Source organism: Micrasema longulum, unplaced genomic scaffold (assembly GCF_059751315.1).
Source record: "Micrasema longulum isolate JH-2025_06_02 unplaced genomic scaffold, ASM5975131v1 h1tg000147l, whole genome shotgun sequence".
Lineage (NCBI taxonomy): Eukaryota > Metazoa > Arthropoda > Insecta > Trichoptera > Brachycentridae > Micrasema > Micrasema longulum.
The window spans coordinates 6,319-25,610 of NW_028277353.1; the positions used below are offsets into that span (position 1 = coordinate 6,319).

Here is a 19,292-nt window from a genome sequence, read left to right on the forward strand (position 1 = left end):
GTTCTCTATGGTTCGCGCCTACCACTTTGTCCAAAATAAGATGCAGGCAATTTTCGTGGCGCTAAACGTTGCAGATCCCATATTACTGTACAGAAAAATATCTTCTGTCACGCCTGTATTGAGATATTTTCTAATACTAATTTTTGAGTGTTCTATGTTCACGTTCATAATATTCCTTTTCCAGACCGTATTAAATATAATGCATTTTCATTTTTTCATTTGTTTCAGAACACGGGTGTAAGGACTTTCGATGCAACCTTCGTGAGTTTTGTGTCAGCAGTGACTTAATGTGCGATGGAGTGAACCACTGTGCAGATGGTTCTGATGAAACTTCCAGCACGATGTGTCAAAGTAAGTTCACCTTTTTATTAAATATTATCAAATATTTGTACATAACCCCTTTCCAACTTATCTTTGTCTACCGATTTCGAGACGTACTCGTCTCTTCGTTAGTATACCAACTAAACCAACATGCAAAACCCACTACGCACCTTCACCATAGTTGTTTCAAAAAAATATAAAACCATCACGACATGCGTTTTGATGAGCACATGCACAGATTAGGTCTAACATGTTCTGATTAGATTATGAAAATATTTTTTGTCTTTTGATAAATAGTTGAAAAAAAGGGGGAGGGGCTGGAGGGAGGGACATGAGTTTAATAGATTTAGGGTGACCATTACAACGGAACATTGTAAAACGGGCTATATTGAAAGGTTGTTTGATTATTGATCAAAGGAACATTTTTTTTTTTAACGTTGCCTAATGTGAAATACTTCAAAATTGTTTACTTTAACCCTTTGTTATTTGTGTGTAAGATTTTAACTAATTTTTTTTTTAATTCATGATTAAAATTGATTAAAATTGATTAGGCGGTTTGCAAATTCCGAGAAATTGTTATTGCGAAGACTCCTCATATGTTCTTTAACACGAATATAAAATTTTCTTGATGTTCTTCCAAAGTAAACTGAAGGGCAATGTTTGACCAAACTTAGGATAAAGGTTCTACCACAAAGTTAATACTTTAAATGTTAATAATATCAACTTTTTATTTTTAACATAATTAATTGCAGTTAATTTTTTTTTAAGAAACAATCCTCATGTTTGTTAACTAAAATGTTTGTCTATTATTTTAGTAGCCGCGTTTATTCGTGAAATTATTTAATCAATTTTCTCGTTTCTCGCTAAACGAAAATATGAAACTAATTATTCATAGATTGCGCTTTTATAATTTTTGATTAAAAAATAAAAATATTTTTACGTTTATTTTTAATGAAAATGTTACGAAACTTGGTTTGCAAAAACTTTTTACTGTATTGATTGTAACAAATACCATAACAATATAATTTAGGTCATTTTCACAAAATGGTGTACAGAACAAAAAATAACTTATCTTATTTCATAACTATGCCAAAAAAAATTTTTTAAAGAATCCTATTACCATTGCTACGATGTTCTTATGTTTCGTATTTTTTATTTACTCCGCGCGTGACGTCATTAGTTCTCTTCAGTGAGTTGTGCCGATTGCTGGATTGGCTTCCCAGAAACCGTTAATCTATCACAATACTATCATTGGTTGATTTAGAAGAACGTCTGACGTCATTTTAGGTAGTTCGTTTTTATTAAAATCATTTTTGATATTTTTTCCAAATTTCAGCGAACAATTAAATGTTCTTATTTTTATTGTGTGGAAGAAAACATTTTTCGTATACAATTTCTTGTAGCACTAAACTTCCTCGTCATACCCTTTTTTCAAAAGCTTTTTCTGCATCTCTTTTTAGATATCTTGAAAAAATTCCTTTCAAATTACATCCAGTACGATGAACAAAGACTTAAACATACTTAATAGTGTATTCTTGTTGAGAACATTTTATTCTGCGGTATTTTTTTAATTTGTCATGGTGATTTTTAGTATTTTGATTTTTAAAAATATGTTCAGGAATTTCTTTTCAATTGAAAATCTTAAAATAAAGTATTTAATTTGTCATTTATCAAATGGTAACCATCGAAAATGTATAAATAAAAATACGATTTATAGAAAATATATTTACTTTTACGCCCCTTCACAAGTTTTTTCTCGCGATTGATTAATTTATCCTTAGGATATAGTGTATGGCTGCTCAGACCTGATTTATAGCAAAATTCCACTTAAACATTTCACCATTTGTAGTACCCGTGTTTTGTGGATTTGGTACAAGCCATGTGTCAATGTTAACTTTTAGGAGATTTTAGTAGGTACAACTAAAGTGAAAAGCTCTACTTTGTGGGGTGGTTTCTGTATTTGTCGTTCTTTTATGCTTATTTCGTAGAAATAAACATTTTATAAGGCGCTTTTAAAATCGTAATAAATCTGTGAAGGCACGGATCATAAATCGTGTATATTTTCTGTTATTATTTTTATACGTAATAGTAATCATTACCTAGAATTATGATAGTCCTGAAACCGCGTACGCGCATCAAATTGAAGCCGACTAAACTACTCATAAATGAGTGGTTTTACGTATGGGCCATTAGTAACTCTGTAAACGTCGAAAACGACGTCGTACTAAGGCACGCAACTGTGGATTTAAATTTAATTAGGCCCTATTAAATTCAATTACGCCACAGAAGTGTCGTTTTTAAGTATTAAAATATTACTGAGATTCAAAGGGAATAGGGTGGGATCACATTTCATATGTAAGTAGCAAATTCAGAAATAATAATATTTAAGAATTCGATTATTTTACCGTCTGCCAGATTGTTAAGTAAAACAAGGTTGATATTTTGTTTGTATTGCCAGGGTAGTTGAGTTTTTTTATCCGGATTTCTATTAAAAAGACTTAAATAAAATATTACAACAACAACAACAACAAACCATCACGCCGTTTCCCCGTAGGGGTAGGCAGAGAGGATAGAACGCCATAACACTCTATCTTGGCATACAGACCTCGCTTCCTCTACATTCATACATCTTCTTATGCACGCACGCCGATTATTCCTACTTTTGACATGTCCATCTTCAAGTATTTGATGGACTTGATCGTGCCATGTCTTTCTCGGTCTTCCTCGTTTTCTGCATCCATCAACATTTGCATCGTAGATCCTTTTAGTCATTCTATCGCTGTCCATTCGCTCTACATGTCCAAACCAACGCAGCACCCCTTTCTTGATTCTGTCAATAACGCATGTCTCAGCCTTACACACTTCACGGATCTCGACATTTGTGCACCTATCATACATCGTTTACCACACATTCGCCTGAGGGATCGCATTTCGACAGCATTCAACCTACTTTCATCATTATTCTTCCAATTCCATACTTCGCTCCCATACATTAGAGTTGGAACTAGAACTCCGTTGTGAAATATTAAACTGTATTAATTGACTTAATTATTAAAAGATTAGTAAATATTTTTTTAAAAGTACCTATTTTTTTTTGTTCCAGACAGTAAAATGTTTTTTGTGGTAAAACATAATAACATAACATAACAAAACACAAAATTATCATAAATACGTGTTATGATAATATATTGTTCGCGGTCTGGCAACATTACGCGGCCACTTTACGTAGGCAATTCATAACTTCCTTCCATATCCTTTCTTCCCTACCTGCTGACAAGCCTCTGGAGTAGAGGCTTAGCGGGTTATTCCTTTTAAAAAAAACTACTAATCATTCATTTAATTAGTAAAAAGAAACACTTCTGTAGTACCGTAGTAAAAAAATAAATTTATACGTACGCAGATTGTGATTTTGTTTTTAAAAATAGAAGCCAAATTGTGTCAATCCCGAGTAATTACTTAGCGATCGATTCAAAGTCGATTCAAAGTCGATTGTCAAAGTCATTGATGCTTCAGACGCTTATGCACAATACCTGTATTGTGTGTTCAGTATTTTTCAAAGTGAAAATAAATTTAAATCAATAAATTTAATGTCACGAAATTTGAAATTAAAATTTATGCATAAAAAATGCTTGGATCGCCAGAATTATTCAATTGAAATTCAAACAAGAAGAAGATTCCTTCGATGATAATAATGATTCTTTTTTGAGAAGTATCAAAAGAAAGTTGTTCAAATTGTATCAAATTTCGTTTCAAAGTACGATGCTATTGTCTTAAGATGTTTTGATAAATTATTTCAATCCTCCAGTAAAGTCTGAGAAATCCCGCGATTACAATCGTAAAGCGTGTTTAATTAAATCCTTTCCTTGAAAGTTCCGCCTAAATAAACGAGTTTTTCTCTCATTCTCCTAACACACCTTTATGATCTGTTTAAACTCTCAAGTTCGTTTATCTTTTAAATGCCTAAACACATAAACAAAGATTAAGTGATTTACTCGCGAAGTAGGCGCCATCTTGCGACTGATAAAAGTAAACATCGTCCTTTACTTGAGATAGGTGCCATCTCTTGGTGGAATGTGTAAACATTGTCTTTCTACTCTTTCAGCCTGTTCTAATTCGCGCGAAAGAACAGATATATTTTTTTCTTTGTAAATTTATTGTAAAGGAAACGAATTAGCGAAGCAAATTTACCCAAGCATCTGGAAATTCAACAATCTTTGACGTTTAATTACAATTTCGATAGCTGAACCGTTGAATTATTTTGGAAACGTCCTTTGAAGGTTTCGTAAATATTATCGACATTACGTTTATTTATAAACGTTGTACTGTGAAGATATTTAACTTTCCTCCAGCTTTTATTGCTTTGTAAATTTGTTTACATTTAAATTATATTACTTTTAATTTTTACTTTTGATTTAAAGATAATGTTTTGTATTTACATTGACCATTATAACTATCGAAATATATTTAAGCGGTTTTTAAAACTTTTTGTAAGCATAAGACTTTTTTATGCATCGAGCCATGATAGCCAGAACATTATTTATTGTTAAAATGTATTGATAAACCCTTACGGGTAACATACATTTAACAAAATATTTTAACTTTTGAAATTCACATTCTACCGTTAATGACAATATTTTTAACGCCTTTTGTAAAAGTTGTCTGAGTCTTTTGTTTAGTTTTGTCTGGTAGTTTATTGTATAATTTCAGTCCATAGTTTATTGTATAATTTCAGTCCATAGTTTATTAGTCTCGACTGTTCTTGTCTCGTTTTAGAAGGTTGTATGTGATATTTTTTCTGATATTCTCGTATTGTGTCCATGGTTACTACAATTTTGTTCAAGTTTTAGTTCTTGGTCTACAATTACATCAGTGACTAATTTATAAATAAATTTTAAGGACTCTAGTTTAAAGAGTTCAGTTACATTTAATTGCTTAGTTTGTTCAAAAAGTTCTTTAGTTGCTGTTAGGGTAGGTCATTTGTTTATTTGTTTAAATTTAATGTTGTGCACACAGTGCTATGTTAATATAAATCTAGACATTATTACGAACAAAAAATAAACCTAACTCAGCACCAATTACGTACACAACACAATATATGAAACAACTATCTAACAGTACAACAAGATGTAAGAAGAATTTGTGCTTTGTGTGAATTTACTAGTGATTGTGTTTTTATTGTTGTGAGTATGAAATGTAGTGCGTGGAGTGAGGTGTATGGAGTGATGTGTATAAGATGTGGTGTTTATGTAGTGTGTATTCTGGTAGTACCTAGTTTAGTATTAATTGTTTCTGTTTATTTACAAAACGGCTAAATGATACTAATATTACAGTAACTTTAAACTTTGAAGTAGGGCACACATAAGCAAATTCCCCTATGTGCTCCAATAATAACAATAATAACATTAGTAATACTAAACATTAAAATCTATAAGACTCAGCTTCCGTTTGTAGCAGAGAGCTGAGTCGTTAAAAATGTCTAAATCGTACATCTTCTCAATTTTAGAAAAGTTACTAACTGCTCTTCCTAAGAGCGAATTAACTATAGTCATAAACTAACTTTAATATTTTATTTTGCTGTCTTTGTAGTCTGTTTATGTCATTTTGATTTCCTGTTCCCCATAGTAGCTGCATTAAACATATTTAAGTTTTTACATAGGCTTCGTTTTTCCGTTTTTGGAACAAAGTTTTTGATTTAAAAAAAAAACTCGATATTGTCGCCACTTTCTAACTAAATTGTTGATATGAATTGTCCATGTCAATTGTCTGTCTATTATGACTGATGAGAGCAATATTTTGAGGGAGAATATTGTTTCTTCTTCATTATGAATATACTTTTAACACCAAGTTTTGTTTCGAATGTGTATTTTATTTATATCAATTAAATAAATAGTCGATACTGAGTTTGATTCTGAAAGTTTCCATGTTTATTAAAGGTAAAAGTGTTATCTTGTGAAATATTATTTTTGTCGGTTACGATGTTTTTTCGATCATGGCTCGAAATGTATCATGACTTCATACGTATGACTAAACATACTTCAAATAATAAAATGTAAGGTCTTTATATTGTGTACTATATTTATTTAGATATTTATGCAAATAAAATTTTAACACCTAGTTATACTTTAACTAATAAACAGTAATATATACAAAAATAAATTTCAAAAACAAAACATTGTTATAAAATCCAGACGCTTTCCGATGACACTCTGTCTACCTATATGGATATTGGTTTTTAACAAGGATCATCGCCATCCCACGAAATGATGCGACACACCCAGCATCCCTAATATTTTTCGCAACTTATTGCACATCTTTAGTCCTTTATGATACAGATTGTTTTGAGTTGCCTGGATTCTTGTTTTGGGGAGTCTGAAATCTTCTCCTCCCTCGTAGGATAGCGATGAATTTCGTTATTACGCTGAACATCACAAAACATGTATTCCGGCAATAATTATTTTTTTAATATAACTATGAACACCTAAGTATTTAAAATTACTCTTTGCTTTACAGAAACCCTGTTCAGTACCGTCAACATATGGTAAATTTTCATGTCTTCCACATCTCAATATTGTCCTCATCCCCCTATTCTGAACTTTCTGCAAGACATTATAGTGATTTTCAGTGCTCAGAAAAAGAACACTAGAACAGTAATTGAAATGCAGCAAAACTATTGCTTCAAAAATTAGATTACTTGTATTTAAACTGAAATTTTTTCGCATTCTATTTAAATATTATACCCTTTTAGAAATTTAGTTGTATTTTTATTTTAATTTGTTTTGTTGTATATTAATCTTTATTTATTTTATTTTTTATTTAATGCACAAAATACACAATTTTATCATAGAGCAATATTATATTTTTTTATGTCCTAACTTATTAGAAAATTCCGTGTTAAGTCGGGACTCTTCTATATATAAATCAAAAATATTTATTAACATATTAAGCAATATACAAAATAGTAATAGAAAAATATAAATAATAAAATTTATTCATGTCGAAAAATGGAATGCAGAAAAGTTATATAATGATACATGGAAATATGTTTTTTTTTTTTTTTTATTTTTTTTTTATTATATTGAAAACATATTATACATAATTATATACAATATTCCCAAGGAGTTTTTAAAAAAAAAACTCATTTAGGGACATACAGATAATAATTTTTTTAGAGACGTTTTTAAATTTTAAACTATAATATTATTTAACAAAAGCAGAAAAATTAAAATTATGATATACTACAAATTAAAAAGGGTATGAAATATACTTGAAAATAACAGAATAAACAGAATACTAGGCATGGAAATAAATTCAAAATAATGTTTACATTATGCAATCTGGGAAAGAAAATTGAAAAAGTTTAAAAATTACATGGATCATTTTTTTTAATTAACAAAATATGCGCACACCCAATACAGGTTAATTTTTTTGATCAAAAACGTTGAAAAAATTGAAATTATGTATACAAGCCAAAAAAAGTATATAAAAAGAAAAAAACACAAATAACATTTAAATAGTATTAAAAATTACATATACAAGCAAAAACGGTGAAATATTAAAAGGTATATGTTCAAGATGCGCATTCTCTATAAACTAACATTATTTATTCAAAGTACTTCTGGAAAAAAAATGTTATTAATAATTTATATTAATTTTATAATTCAATCCATAACAGCACACTTGTCTCCATTGTGTCCAGTGGACCACCAGACCCTAATTTTAATATTACCAATAAACGTAGCTTGACGATCGACTCATGTTGACAAACATAACTTTTGTTGTTTCCATTTTTCGTTGCAATATTGTGTGTCTTTACTTTTTGAGCAATAATCGACCGTTAGCTAATGTAGCACTTCTTTGTTTAATTTGTGTTGTTTATTTTTTCCTCAGACCAAGATACCAGCACCATCCTTGGCTTGGAATTGCCCTGGTTTGTGGTAGCAGCAGTAAGTTTAGCACTTGTTTTATGTGCTTTTGCTGCTGCCATAGCACTGTGCATCTGCCGGCGAACAAGACCTAACATCAACGCTAATTCGCAACTGCAGTGTAAGAAAACCACCTGTCATTTATTCATTATTATATTTACATATAAAATTACCTATGACGCAATTTAAAATTACTTAAGATACTTAGATTACGTTTAGTTTATTGCAAAACTTGGGTTCGTTCCGGATCGTTTTGTCATATAAATGTCCATATTGTGGGGTATTAATTATTACAACGGGGTAAATTCCAAATCAGCATTTTTGCATTATCCACTAAAACACATATTTTTATATTTCTCCATGAATGTTACAAATAGGCAATTCGCGATTCATTAGAATCATAATATAAGGATGATTTTAATGCACCACTCGTATATTTGTGGCATTCATCGAGAAGGATAAGAAAAATGTGTTTTCGATGGGTAACTCACAAAACTTGATTTGGATATAACCTAGTTGTAGTAATGAACCCGTGATATATCTTTGATGGACTCCTCAAAAACTGTAATTTTCTCAAATAATATAAAGTGAGAATCCAAGTCAACCTTAAATTTCCAGCAGTTGTCAATATAATTATTTTGTTGTCAGTTTGATGGCCGCAGGGTGATCTCCGTTAAAAATTTTATAAACTGTTTGATTCTTATCCAGAAACGATTTGTGTATTATTTTTTTTATATGTTTTGTGTATATAAAACGCTTAAGTTTTTTTTTAACAAATGTATTGAAAAATTGGGTTTTATAGAACTATTAAAGTTAAATGTATTACGTAAAAGTTCCACAGCAATCATGTGTTTTGGGAATGAAGTTACAGTCACAAATTCTTTGCGCATTTGGTAATTAATTAAAATAAAAATCCTTTTTTAATACAAACAGACGTTCAGGTTATAATACGTACTAGCAAGCAACTATTATAAAGCTATTTCTTTTAGCAAAATTTTCACCCTCAAGTAGGAAACAAAATATATCAAACCCAAAAAGAAAATATTTTTTTGTATCCATCCACCCCAATTTTACCGGACCGAGTGAATTGGAGCGATACGCGTGAATCAGGCCCGTATATGACAGACACAGTCAATCATTTTAAGACTATAAATATTACAGATACTTAGATAAATTAAAGAGAATACATTGAAGGGCCTACCATCCAATTACATGTATTCTCTTAAATTTTACAAATCGAATAGACGGTTTGTAATTTAATTTGATAAAAATATTGAAAGAGAGATAGTGGGAAGGTAAAACAAGGAAATCAACAGTGAGTGTAAGTAAGCAATTAATTTGATGACGAGACAGTCTAGATCAGTGGTGTCCAACCGAATTTGCACCAAGAGCTACGTTGAAACCATTGCCATATTTGCGGGCACCGCTTAGTTTAACTTCAATCCTAACTGCTCAAGGCTCGTTTTACTCTTCCTACATTATGTATTCTACTAACTGATATTTATGAAATTTATACAGTTAGGTAAAATAAAAGAAACTTCATAATAAAGCCCACTCGTTTTATATACAGATATTTGATATTTTACTATTTACATTTCGGATAACTTCCTAAAATCTGATTGCTCTGATGTGCATGCCAAAGTCATCTTGTTTTTTACATGCTCGTCAGTCAACATGTTTCTGCATTTGTTTTTTATTATTTTCAATTGGGAGAAAGCCTGTTCACATAAATAGGTCAACCCAAAAAACGCTTTGACAATTAGTGCACAGTTGAGTATGTTTTTGTATTTGATTGGGTCTATGGTCTTACAAACTGCATCGTTTTCATTAACAGTACTTTTTATTGCAATATTACTAAGGGGTGTAGTTATTTCCAGCTCGACTTTCGCTTTACTGATAAAACACATGTATTTTTAAATGTCATAAATTTCAACATAAACTTTGCAATTCTATTTTAAGTATTCTTCTGTCCATCTTTTTGTTTGCGGGCGCCTAAATTATACCACCATTGGACACCACTGGTCTAGATGTTCTTCTTACTTTAAAATTTAAGAATGGGCATATAGAGTTATCTAGAGAAGTCTTGTTTTTTGTTTCCGCAGTGCAACAAATGTACGGTTCTAACGGCGCAGCGGGGAAGCAGCAGCAGCTACAGCTCCAGCAACAGCCAATGACGGAGCTGCCGGGAAACTGGCGGCGCCCTGTGGGGCGGGACGGGGCGGCGCGGGTGCGCCCCTTCCGCAGGGGCCCGGCCGCGCGCTGAGGCCCGCGCCGCCCGCCGCGGCCGCGCCACACAAAGACGAGTGGTTCGTCTAACACTAGGTAAACATTCCGTCGTACATTCTTTTAGTTTGCTATACGATAGACAGGACAATATTGTCCTATCTCAGCTACGTGAACAGCCTCGACCGCGCAGGACAAAACAATTCGTCCATAGTTACGAGTATGTTTGCAAAAAAATATTATTAATTTTACAAAGAGATGTAGGTATTGAAATTGTTGACAAACGAAATAAATAATAAAGAGGCATTTTTCGTTGGAGCTACGCTATTTAATTCAACTCAATTAAATTAAATTAATTTATTTTAAATATAACATATACATTACAAACATATATTCAATACGTACATATTATGAAAAAGAAAAAAATACATGATAGAGACTCATGTTAAAGTAGTAGGAGAATTCTGCTCCGGAAAACCCCTTCAAATGCATAGAACAGATCAATATCCAGAGCGATGTTGTTCAGCATAGCGGTAGCCCTTTCAAGAGGTATAACCGTGGGTAGGTTGGTCCTGTTTATTGGAATATGAAACAATCTATGCTGACGCTGTCTTAGGTAATTATCAGGAACATACAAACCAATGCTCATCATAATTTCAGAATTATCGATCATACCGCGCAACAATCGATAAAAATGTGTAGTCAAATACACATTCCTTCTAGTCTCTAAACTGTTGTAGCCAAGCATACCCTGGAGAAACTTGGTCGGGTAGAGCCAAGGATAATACCCGCACTCTCTCATGTAGAGATATCTCAGAAACTTATCTTGGATTTTCTCTATCATGAGAGAGTACTTCAGTTCATGTGGCCCCCAAATCATCGAACCACTCTCGAGTCTACTTCACACCAAGGGGTTGTAAAGAGTTCTCAGTAAGCGGGTAGCGAAAACCCTGGCAATACGGAGAACGAATTCTAACATTTTCAATGCATTACCACTGAATGTCTCTGTGTTCATTAAATGTCAGGGTGCTCACAAATCTAACGTCCAGATCCTCAACATTCGATGTTCGTATCATATTCTGGTCATTCATTTTGTAGCGAAAAAATAAAGTTTTTTGGGCCCTAGTGAAGGACGTGACCGAATACTTGAAGACATTAAACCTAAGTTTGTTTCGCCATCCCCATTTAGATATTTTAGATAGATCTGCTATTGTCTTACTACCCTCTCCGTGCACGTTCCCACGAGGACTATGCTGCCGCGCACGGTGGTGGTGATAATTCGTTGCCTTGCGGAGATAGCCTGCCTGTCTATCTCTAGGACAACGTCTTGCTCCATTAACCTGTCTTCCAAATTTCAACAACACACTACTTTAACGGGACAATTAATATGTCCGATGCTTGGACAGGACAATGTTGCCCTGACTTCATGTAAACCCAATTTAAATGCAGAACCTTAGACAAATTATTTAAGTTACTATGGCTGACCATCGTAGGATTTACTTATTTATTCTTCCTCGTTTAATTTATTATCAACATTTTTTTTTCGTATTATAAAAATATATTTTTATCATTATCATCAGACCATAATTCGCACCTTATGGCGCATAGGGCACTGCATTGGTAAATATATGCAGTGTATTTCGATTTTGTGTTACAGGAAGGTAAGGTGATCAGTTCTACGCTTAATACATATACGTTTATATTTCAATACGTATTTTTTTTTAATTGAGAAAAACGTTGTTTTCACGTTCCTATAAATTTTTGTAATTTTTATAATGCTTTCAAAAAATAAATATTTGAAGAAAAAATTAAAGGAATCTAGAAGCAAAGCTCATATATTTTAGTTGACCCTTTCACAGTGGCTCAGGAAGGGTAATACTCTTGGGATCAAAAAGGCTTTGTAGTCTCGTGTGGATGCACACGCGAACCTTCGTATCCGTTTACACACATCAAAATATGAATCTATTACGGAAAAACAAATATTTTATTTCGGCATCGTATTAAGAAACATTTTTTGCTCTACGGCCAGATTGCTGTAATAAAAATACCTACCTAAATATTTTGACAAAGACATTTTTGTTTTTTTCTTTAGAGGTAAATTATTGCATCGTTAGCATTTATTAGATTGGAACGTTTATTTGGAGGAATTTTCGAACCGCAACGAAACGAAAAGGTTTGCGAAAAGTATCAAACTATTTACATGTTTTGATACATAAATAAAAAAAATATCATAATAATATTCGCGAATATTTTTATTTTAATATTCTTTCAACAGAAATAAATCTGTTGAGAATATTGAAGTCTTGTTATTCAATCTGCCCGTTCGTGTGATGTAACCGTGTACGTTGCAAACTGAGCTAAATTTACTAACATCTCAGCAACATTTATGAATATTACGACGATTTTTTCGAAATCTTTAAGTCAACCTTAATACATCAAAAAAAAGTTACGCCATATATTTAGGCACATTTAATAAATTTAATTGAAATATTTTGTCCATCAGGATCTCCGAAAATGACTTAATATCAAGTACCCAGAGACAAATTTATAGTAAAACATTAATTTGAGTGAATAAGATGTAATTTAATTAGATCATTAGGCAAGACACACATCATTATATTAAGATGAAAAGTGGCAGTATTTATCAGGCGATCATTTCGTTATCTCAGGATTGCTAAGGTTTACCTAAGGTTACCACACAATGACTTGAGGTAGTTTTTTCACACAGTATGTTAAAGACCAACATGTTTTTAAATGTAGCTGGCTAGTTTTCTCCATACTTCCATTTTCTACGATGTACCATCCTGCATAGGAATATAATTCAAACCAAGTATACATATTCAGCAATGGTTTGAGTATGTCCAAATGTTTGTAGACTGGCTGGATTTTCTCCCTAGGAAGTTTTTAAGGTCTTTTTTTTGCAACTGAGAAGGAAAACATTCTTCAGAAAGGTCTAAACATTTACACGGCTTATGACCTGTCATTGGCTGTTTTAAGTGACTTATTTATTCACCATTAATTTCCTCAACTCTTCTATCTCTTGACTGTTTAAAAATAAAATATGAAAGAGTCGAGGATATGAATGGTGAATGTTTCACAGTGTGTTAAATGGCCAGTTAAATGTAGAGAATCTTTTTTATTTTTTTATTTTTAATAATACACTAAACAAAAAAATACATTATCATCCGGTTTTTTATCATTCGAATAAATTCTATCAAACTTATATGTTATTCTTGTTTATATATTATGTAGGCGGTGAAACCACCACCTACTGTATGGAAATGTATGGAAGTGAAACATGGAACTGGCAGAGGAAGGATGAAAGCCGAGTGAACGCGGTTGAAATGCGATCTCTTAGACGAATGTGTGGGAAATCAATGTATGACAGGGTTACGAATGATGAAATCAGGCGAGAGTGTAAATCTGAGACAAGCATAATTGATAAGATTAAGAAAGGGTCTCTGAGATGGTTTGGTCACGTAGAACGAATGGACGACGAGAGAATGGTAAAACAAGTATATATGGCAAAAATGAACGGCAACGTTAGACGAGGACGACCAAGGAAGACGTGGCATGATCAGATAAACCAAAATCTTAAGTCTGGTCAAGTCAAAAGCAGACAGAACCGAAGGGCATGTATGACAAGATGTATGAATGTGGAAGAGGCTAGGATTTTATGTCAGGATAGACGTGTGTGGCGGTCCATTCTCTCTGCCTACCCCTACGAGGAAATGGCGTGATGGTAGTAGTAGTAGTAGTAGCATATAATATGTATTTGTATGTTTGTTTTGAATTAACGTACGCGTACTGTCATATCTACCATGTATTATTGTTGACATTACACTGTATTCACTGCATTTTGTGGTTACTTACCGTATTGTATGGGACTCGTTGCACATTATTTATTCAGTGTGTTTCAATTAAATTTTAAAATAAAATGCTTTTTTTTCAGAATAAGGTTAAGAAATTTACAACACTTTAAAAAAAAAAAAACATTTTTTGACTTAAATATTTACAAAAAGGTTTTGAAAGTAGATATAAACTATTACTTTTTATAATCAAATCTCTAACCAATCTCTTTTTTATACACTTTTCAATATAATTACAAGTTTTAAATTACACATGCACCCCTCCTTCATTCATTCACACACGCACATGCAGAAATACTTTTCTACCACATTGCACACTCTCCCTCATTTATTCACACACACACACACATTCACATACACACACATGAATACCAACGTCAATTACGTAAACTCTTTCGCTTTTATATTATGTTTTATTAGATTTACAGTGGATTTTTTAAATTGGCTCTAGTATTGTTAATACATGTCTACTTATTGTTTTATGTAAAAGCTATAAAAATCCCAAATAAAACTTGAAAGAGTAACTCGTTTATTGTCAAAAAATCATTATTTTTTTGTTTGAGCAAAACTAATAGGAAGACCCCCGGTCTTAGAAGTGGTTTTCGGATATGTGGAGTAAGTACTATATAAAAAGACTGGCAGCGGAAGGGAGTAAGACTGATCACTTTACCTACGTGTTACGTGGTCGAGATATGATGCAATTACTTTACCGATGCAGCGCCCTATGAACCATCAGATTCAGATTAGGGTTTGATGATGATCAGTATAAGGAATTCGAATATTACTACTGTTAAGGGAGAGTACGCTTTTCCCGTTTTTTGTTTCCGCCACCGATGCTACAGGGATTTGTTTTTTCTAGAGGTGGCCCGGCCACGCCTCGCAGGGTGAAATCCGCAAGCAATCGGGGTGAGCACCCGCCCACTGCCCCTTGCCAACACCAGCATTATCTTCGTAACTGCCATCACGATCCTCGTGCCAACATTGCTGGCGACCTCATCACCACCGACGGAGTCAGCAGTGTAGGACGAGAACACATATTCATTTGGCTAGAAATACTTTTCTACCACATAAGAATGTGTTCAAGCATTAAAAATTTTTGTTACAGGTTTTTACGTTTGTAAAAATACAAGATTCTTTATATTTTTAATTGTATGTTTACGTTTATACTTTTGAATACATTTATGTACCGGGTGGATCATTTCGATTGTGAAATAACAAAGGTATTTGCAAAAAATACTCAAAAATCAAATGCCTTTCGGGGTGTTTTATATTAAAATATTTACTTTTATTGTTTCGTCTTATTTGAGTACAGGTAGTTAAAGTCTCTAGTGAAAGCTTTTTTTTCATTATAGCAAATATCTTATAAACAAAATGATTTATAACGCAAAACTTCATGAAACTAGGTAATAAAAATTTAAACAACAGTAACGTTATTTTATAAAATATCTCCATTAATTTTATAATTATAAATCATATTTTCTTGCTAATACCGCTTACATTATAATAAATTGTTTTTAAACTGATGTTAATTTATTCTAAAGTTTTAGTGTTCAAATTCAGTTTAAATAAAAATAACATACAATGAATTCTCTCATATCATTTTTCGTCAATTTAATTTAAAATTAAACTCCGCGTGTCCTTTGAGTATTTTAGGGTTTTAAGGTTCTTATACGTCAGCTTCGACTGATAAATAATAAAATAAATAAATTTACATTAATAAAACAGTTAAGTGTTGGGAACAGGGAATTATTTTTTATTGTTTTTTCGCATCTTTTTCCCCGAGCACACATTTTAACCAACTTTTAGCAAATACACAATCGATATATTTTATACGGTTTCGTAAAATTTCTTTTATTTTTATGTTTAAAACATAAATAGTTTAAGGTAAGCTTAATTATTGTAGAAAGTAATCATAATATTGTTGTTTGAGTTTTAACAATAACCCTCTTGTTATATATGAGCCAACTGCTAGAAAATAATATACCTAATTCATGAAACTACTTCAAAATGGAAATCAAAATATAAATTAATTAACTTTATATTATTAATTATTGATATTTGTCCTTTGTTTCTGTGCATATCAAAATTCAATAAACATATTTCTGCATATCAATATTCTAACAAAAAAACGTTCAACTGTCCGTCATAGTGTATGTGGTTCAATTTTTACTTAATATTTCGTACATATCAAAATGCATTTCAGTACACATTCATTTTGAAAAAACTGTTTTAACTTATTTAGCATAGTTTTAGACGCCAATTGTTTTTATATTATTTATTTATTGCGATGTAATCATAAGAAATAACGAAAACTCCATTTCAAAATCTTCCTAGGGCAAAAATTTGGAATGATAGTAAGAGTTACTTTTTAGTACTGTTCCTACGAGTTTAGATATGCAAACAAAAAAATGTTTTTAAAAATAAACTCGCTGACCATAACCACTGAACACTTATCAACAAAAAAAAATGTAAGTTTTTCCACATTTTGTTCTGTGGGTCCCTTTTTTAAGCGTAATTTTATATATTTACAAAATGTAATGAGACAATACCTTTATAGTGTCTATCGTAATATTTAACATACTTTAAATACTATTTTTAAATATCTGTAATTCTTACACTTATTCATAAATAACTGTCGTTGTAAGGAATAGTTTTTTTAATGTAATACAATAGCTTTTTAAATAACCGCCTAAGTTTAGTTATTTTTTTGAAGCTTAAACTGATAAATATCAAGCAGACGCTTTGTATACAGTAATATTTATTACTCCTACTGGATGTTAAGCTTTTTATGAATTACCGAAAAAAAAAATTCAAGATCAATAAGTATTTAACAAAATAATCTAAATCATTAAATCTAATAATTATGTTTAAAAAATAAAAATTTCAATAAATGGACTCGCTTTTTATGACATGAACAGATATGTGGAAATAAATTCAAGAACCAATTTTTTAATAAATAATGTAAGAAATCTTTCATAGAAGTTTTACAAATAACATGAGGTTTTTCAGTAATTTTCTACCTTTTTAACTTACCTGTAATGCGCAAAACTGTTTACTGTAAACGTTTCCATGTATATTCATTTATCTTTAATGAATGCACCTCATATATTATGTATACGACTTTTTTTACACTTATAATTTACAAACCTTGCGTGTTTTGTAAAATTTTATATTGATAACTTAGTATTTACCTGATCAATTCATATCCAAAAGATAGTTTTTACATATCATAAATGCAATATTAAATATTTATCAATATTATTAATAATTATCTCAATGATTTGTGATTTTGTACTTCTTTAAACTACGAATGGGTAAAATAAATTTTCAATTGCGTTACTTTTATTTTAGTACATGCTTACGTGAACAAATATTATTGCATATTTTATACTCGTAAAAAAAATGCAAGGATCATTTAATAAATAAACAAATCGACCAGTTTGCAAGAATCGTTAAGTAAAGTAACTTGTATTTGTGACACTTGAGGCATTGAAATAAATCCGAGTGTTTCAAATATTTGTAGAATAATTTATAATCAGCCGATAACTGTTAATGATCATTTTCAATGATTTTAACTTTAAAATATATATGGGTTTATTTAATGTGTTTATATGAATTAATCATTCTTATGAATTGACTTTTGGGGTTGTACCTATCCAATGATTTTGTAGAATGCGTTATCACTGATTGTGTGTATCAAATGATTTACTTGATTTTTATGCAGTTAAATATGAGCCAAAGGATTTTTTAAATATGTATGTGTATGTATAATAAAATTAATTTGATTTTATCACAGATATTGGAGAATGTGTTCATTGATAATAAATTCGACATTGTTATGTAGCTAAACCTGGATATCATTTTACTTTGATAGAATATAAATATTGTAATTTGTAAAATAAAGGATGTACAGTGATATAAGTTTGAGAACACTAAAGGTATCGCAGGTATAAAGCATGGTGTAGTAATAACTTAAGCTTTTTTAGCGATGTAATTAAGAAAAATATTTTAGAAAAGTAATCCAAATAGCTAATTGGTTAATAAATGCAATTAATTGATTATACAAATGTTTGATAATATTTATAGAAATATTAATGGACTAAAGTAATAGTTGACAGATGTGTTAGTATTTTAATTTGGTTGTTTAGAAAAAATATTTTAACTGATTTCTACAATGATCTTATGTAACAACTACTTATTTTCATCATGTGTGTCGCTTAACATATTTGTGATGAATGGTTTTGATGTTATATGAAATGCAAATAAACAATAAATAAAAGTTTTACGGTGGTTATAAATTACCGCTATAGCACTGACGACTTTTATTCATCCCCACCTGATTTATGTTTTAACTTTAAGCTGAAGCCTTAATATATATCTGATACAAAAATGTAATTAGACATTTTCTAATATTTTACCAAAAACAAATGAAGAACTTCAGCCCTACGGGAAATTGGATTCAACAAATGTTTTACAAATGCTTACACACGGTAAAGTTACAGCATTAAATGATACGGCAAAGTTTCTTGAAAATGTACGAAAAAAAAATTAAAAATGTTGAAATAAAAGCACACTACTTTAAACGACGTCACTGGTTCGTATAAATCAACCAAAATAAGAGAGTTTTTGAAGATTTCCGTTTTACTTGCGACGGCAAGGGCTAATCGGCAGAGTTGACCGAGAAAAAGCGGAAGCGAATTTGAGACATCACACGCGGAGTAATTTCAGAAAAACAAAACTATAAAAAATCATACCGATGATAATACGATACACAAAAAAAACAAAAAATCTCGGCTTTCTTCGTCTATTAGCAATAAAAATAAATAAAAAAAACCACTAAACATTTTAAGATTATTTATTTTGATGAACTTCAGTTAGCGCCCAGTTTCCGCAACAGGCATAGCATCAAGGACTACATACTTCGCTATTTAAAAACAGATGTCGCTACTCAAATAGT

At 31.2% G+C, this 19,292-nt stretch overlaps 1 protein-coding gene across 1 annotated transcript; it reads left to right on the forward strand.

The window, feature by feature from the left end:
* Positions 1-231: 231 nt before the first annotated feature.
* Positions 232-18,647, forward strand: loaf (low-density lipoprotein receptor domain containing lost and found). The gene is made up of 4 exons (XM_088242589.1): positions 232-351; positions 8,209-8,364; positions 10,346-10,565; positions 15,195-18,647. Exons 1-3 carry the CDS (start codon positions 288-290, stop codon positions 10,504-10,506), a joined length of 381 nt encoding a protein of 126 aa, XP_088098715.1. The 5' UTR covers positions 232-287; the 3' UTR covers positions 10,507-10,565; positions 15,195-18,647.
* Positions 18,648-19,292: the final 645 nt, after the last annotated feature.

Coding starts and splice junctions, on each gene's coding strand:
- loaf (XM_088242589.1), top strand. CDS start 288: ATGTGCGATGGAGTGAACCACTGTGCAGATGGTTCTGATGAAACTTCC. Junction 352..8,208: donor TTCCAGCACGATGTGTCAAA/GTAAGTTCACCT, acceptor TTTTTTCCTCAG/ACCAAGATACCAGCACCATC. Junction 8,365..10,345: donor CGCTAATTCGCAACTGCAGT/GTAAGAAAACCA, acceptor TTGTTTCCGCAG/TGCAACAAATGTACGGTTCT.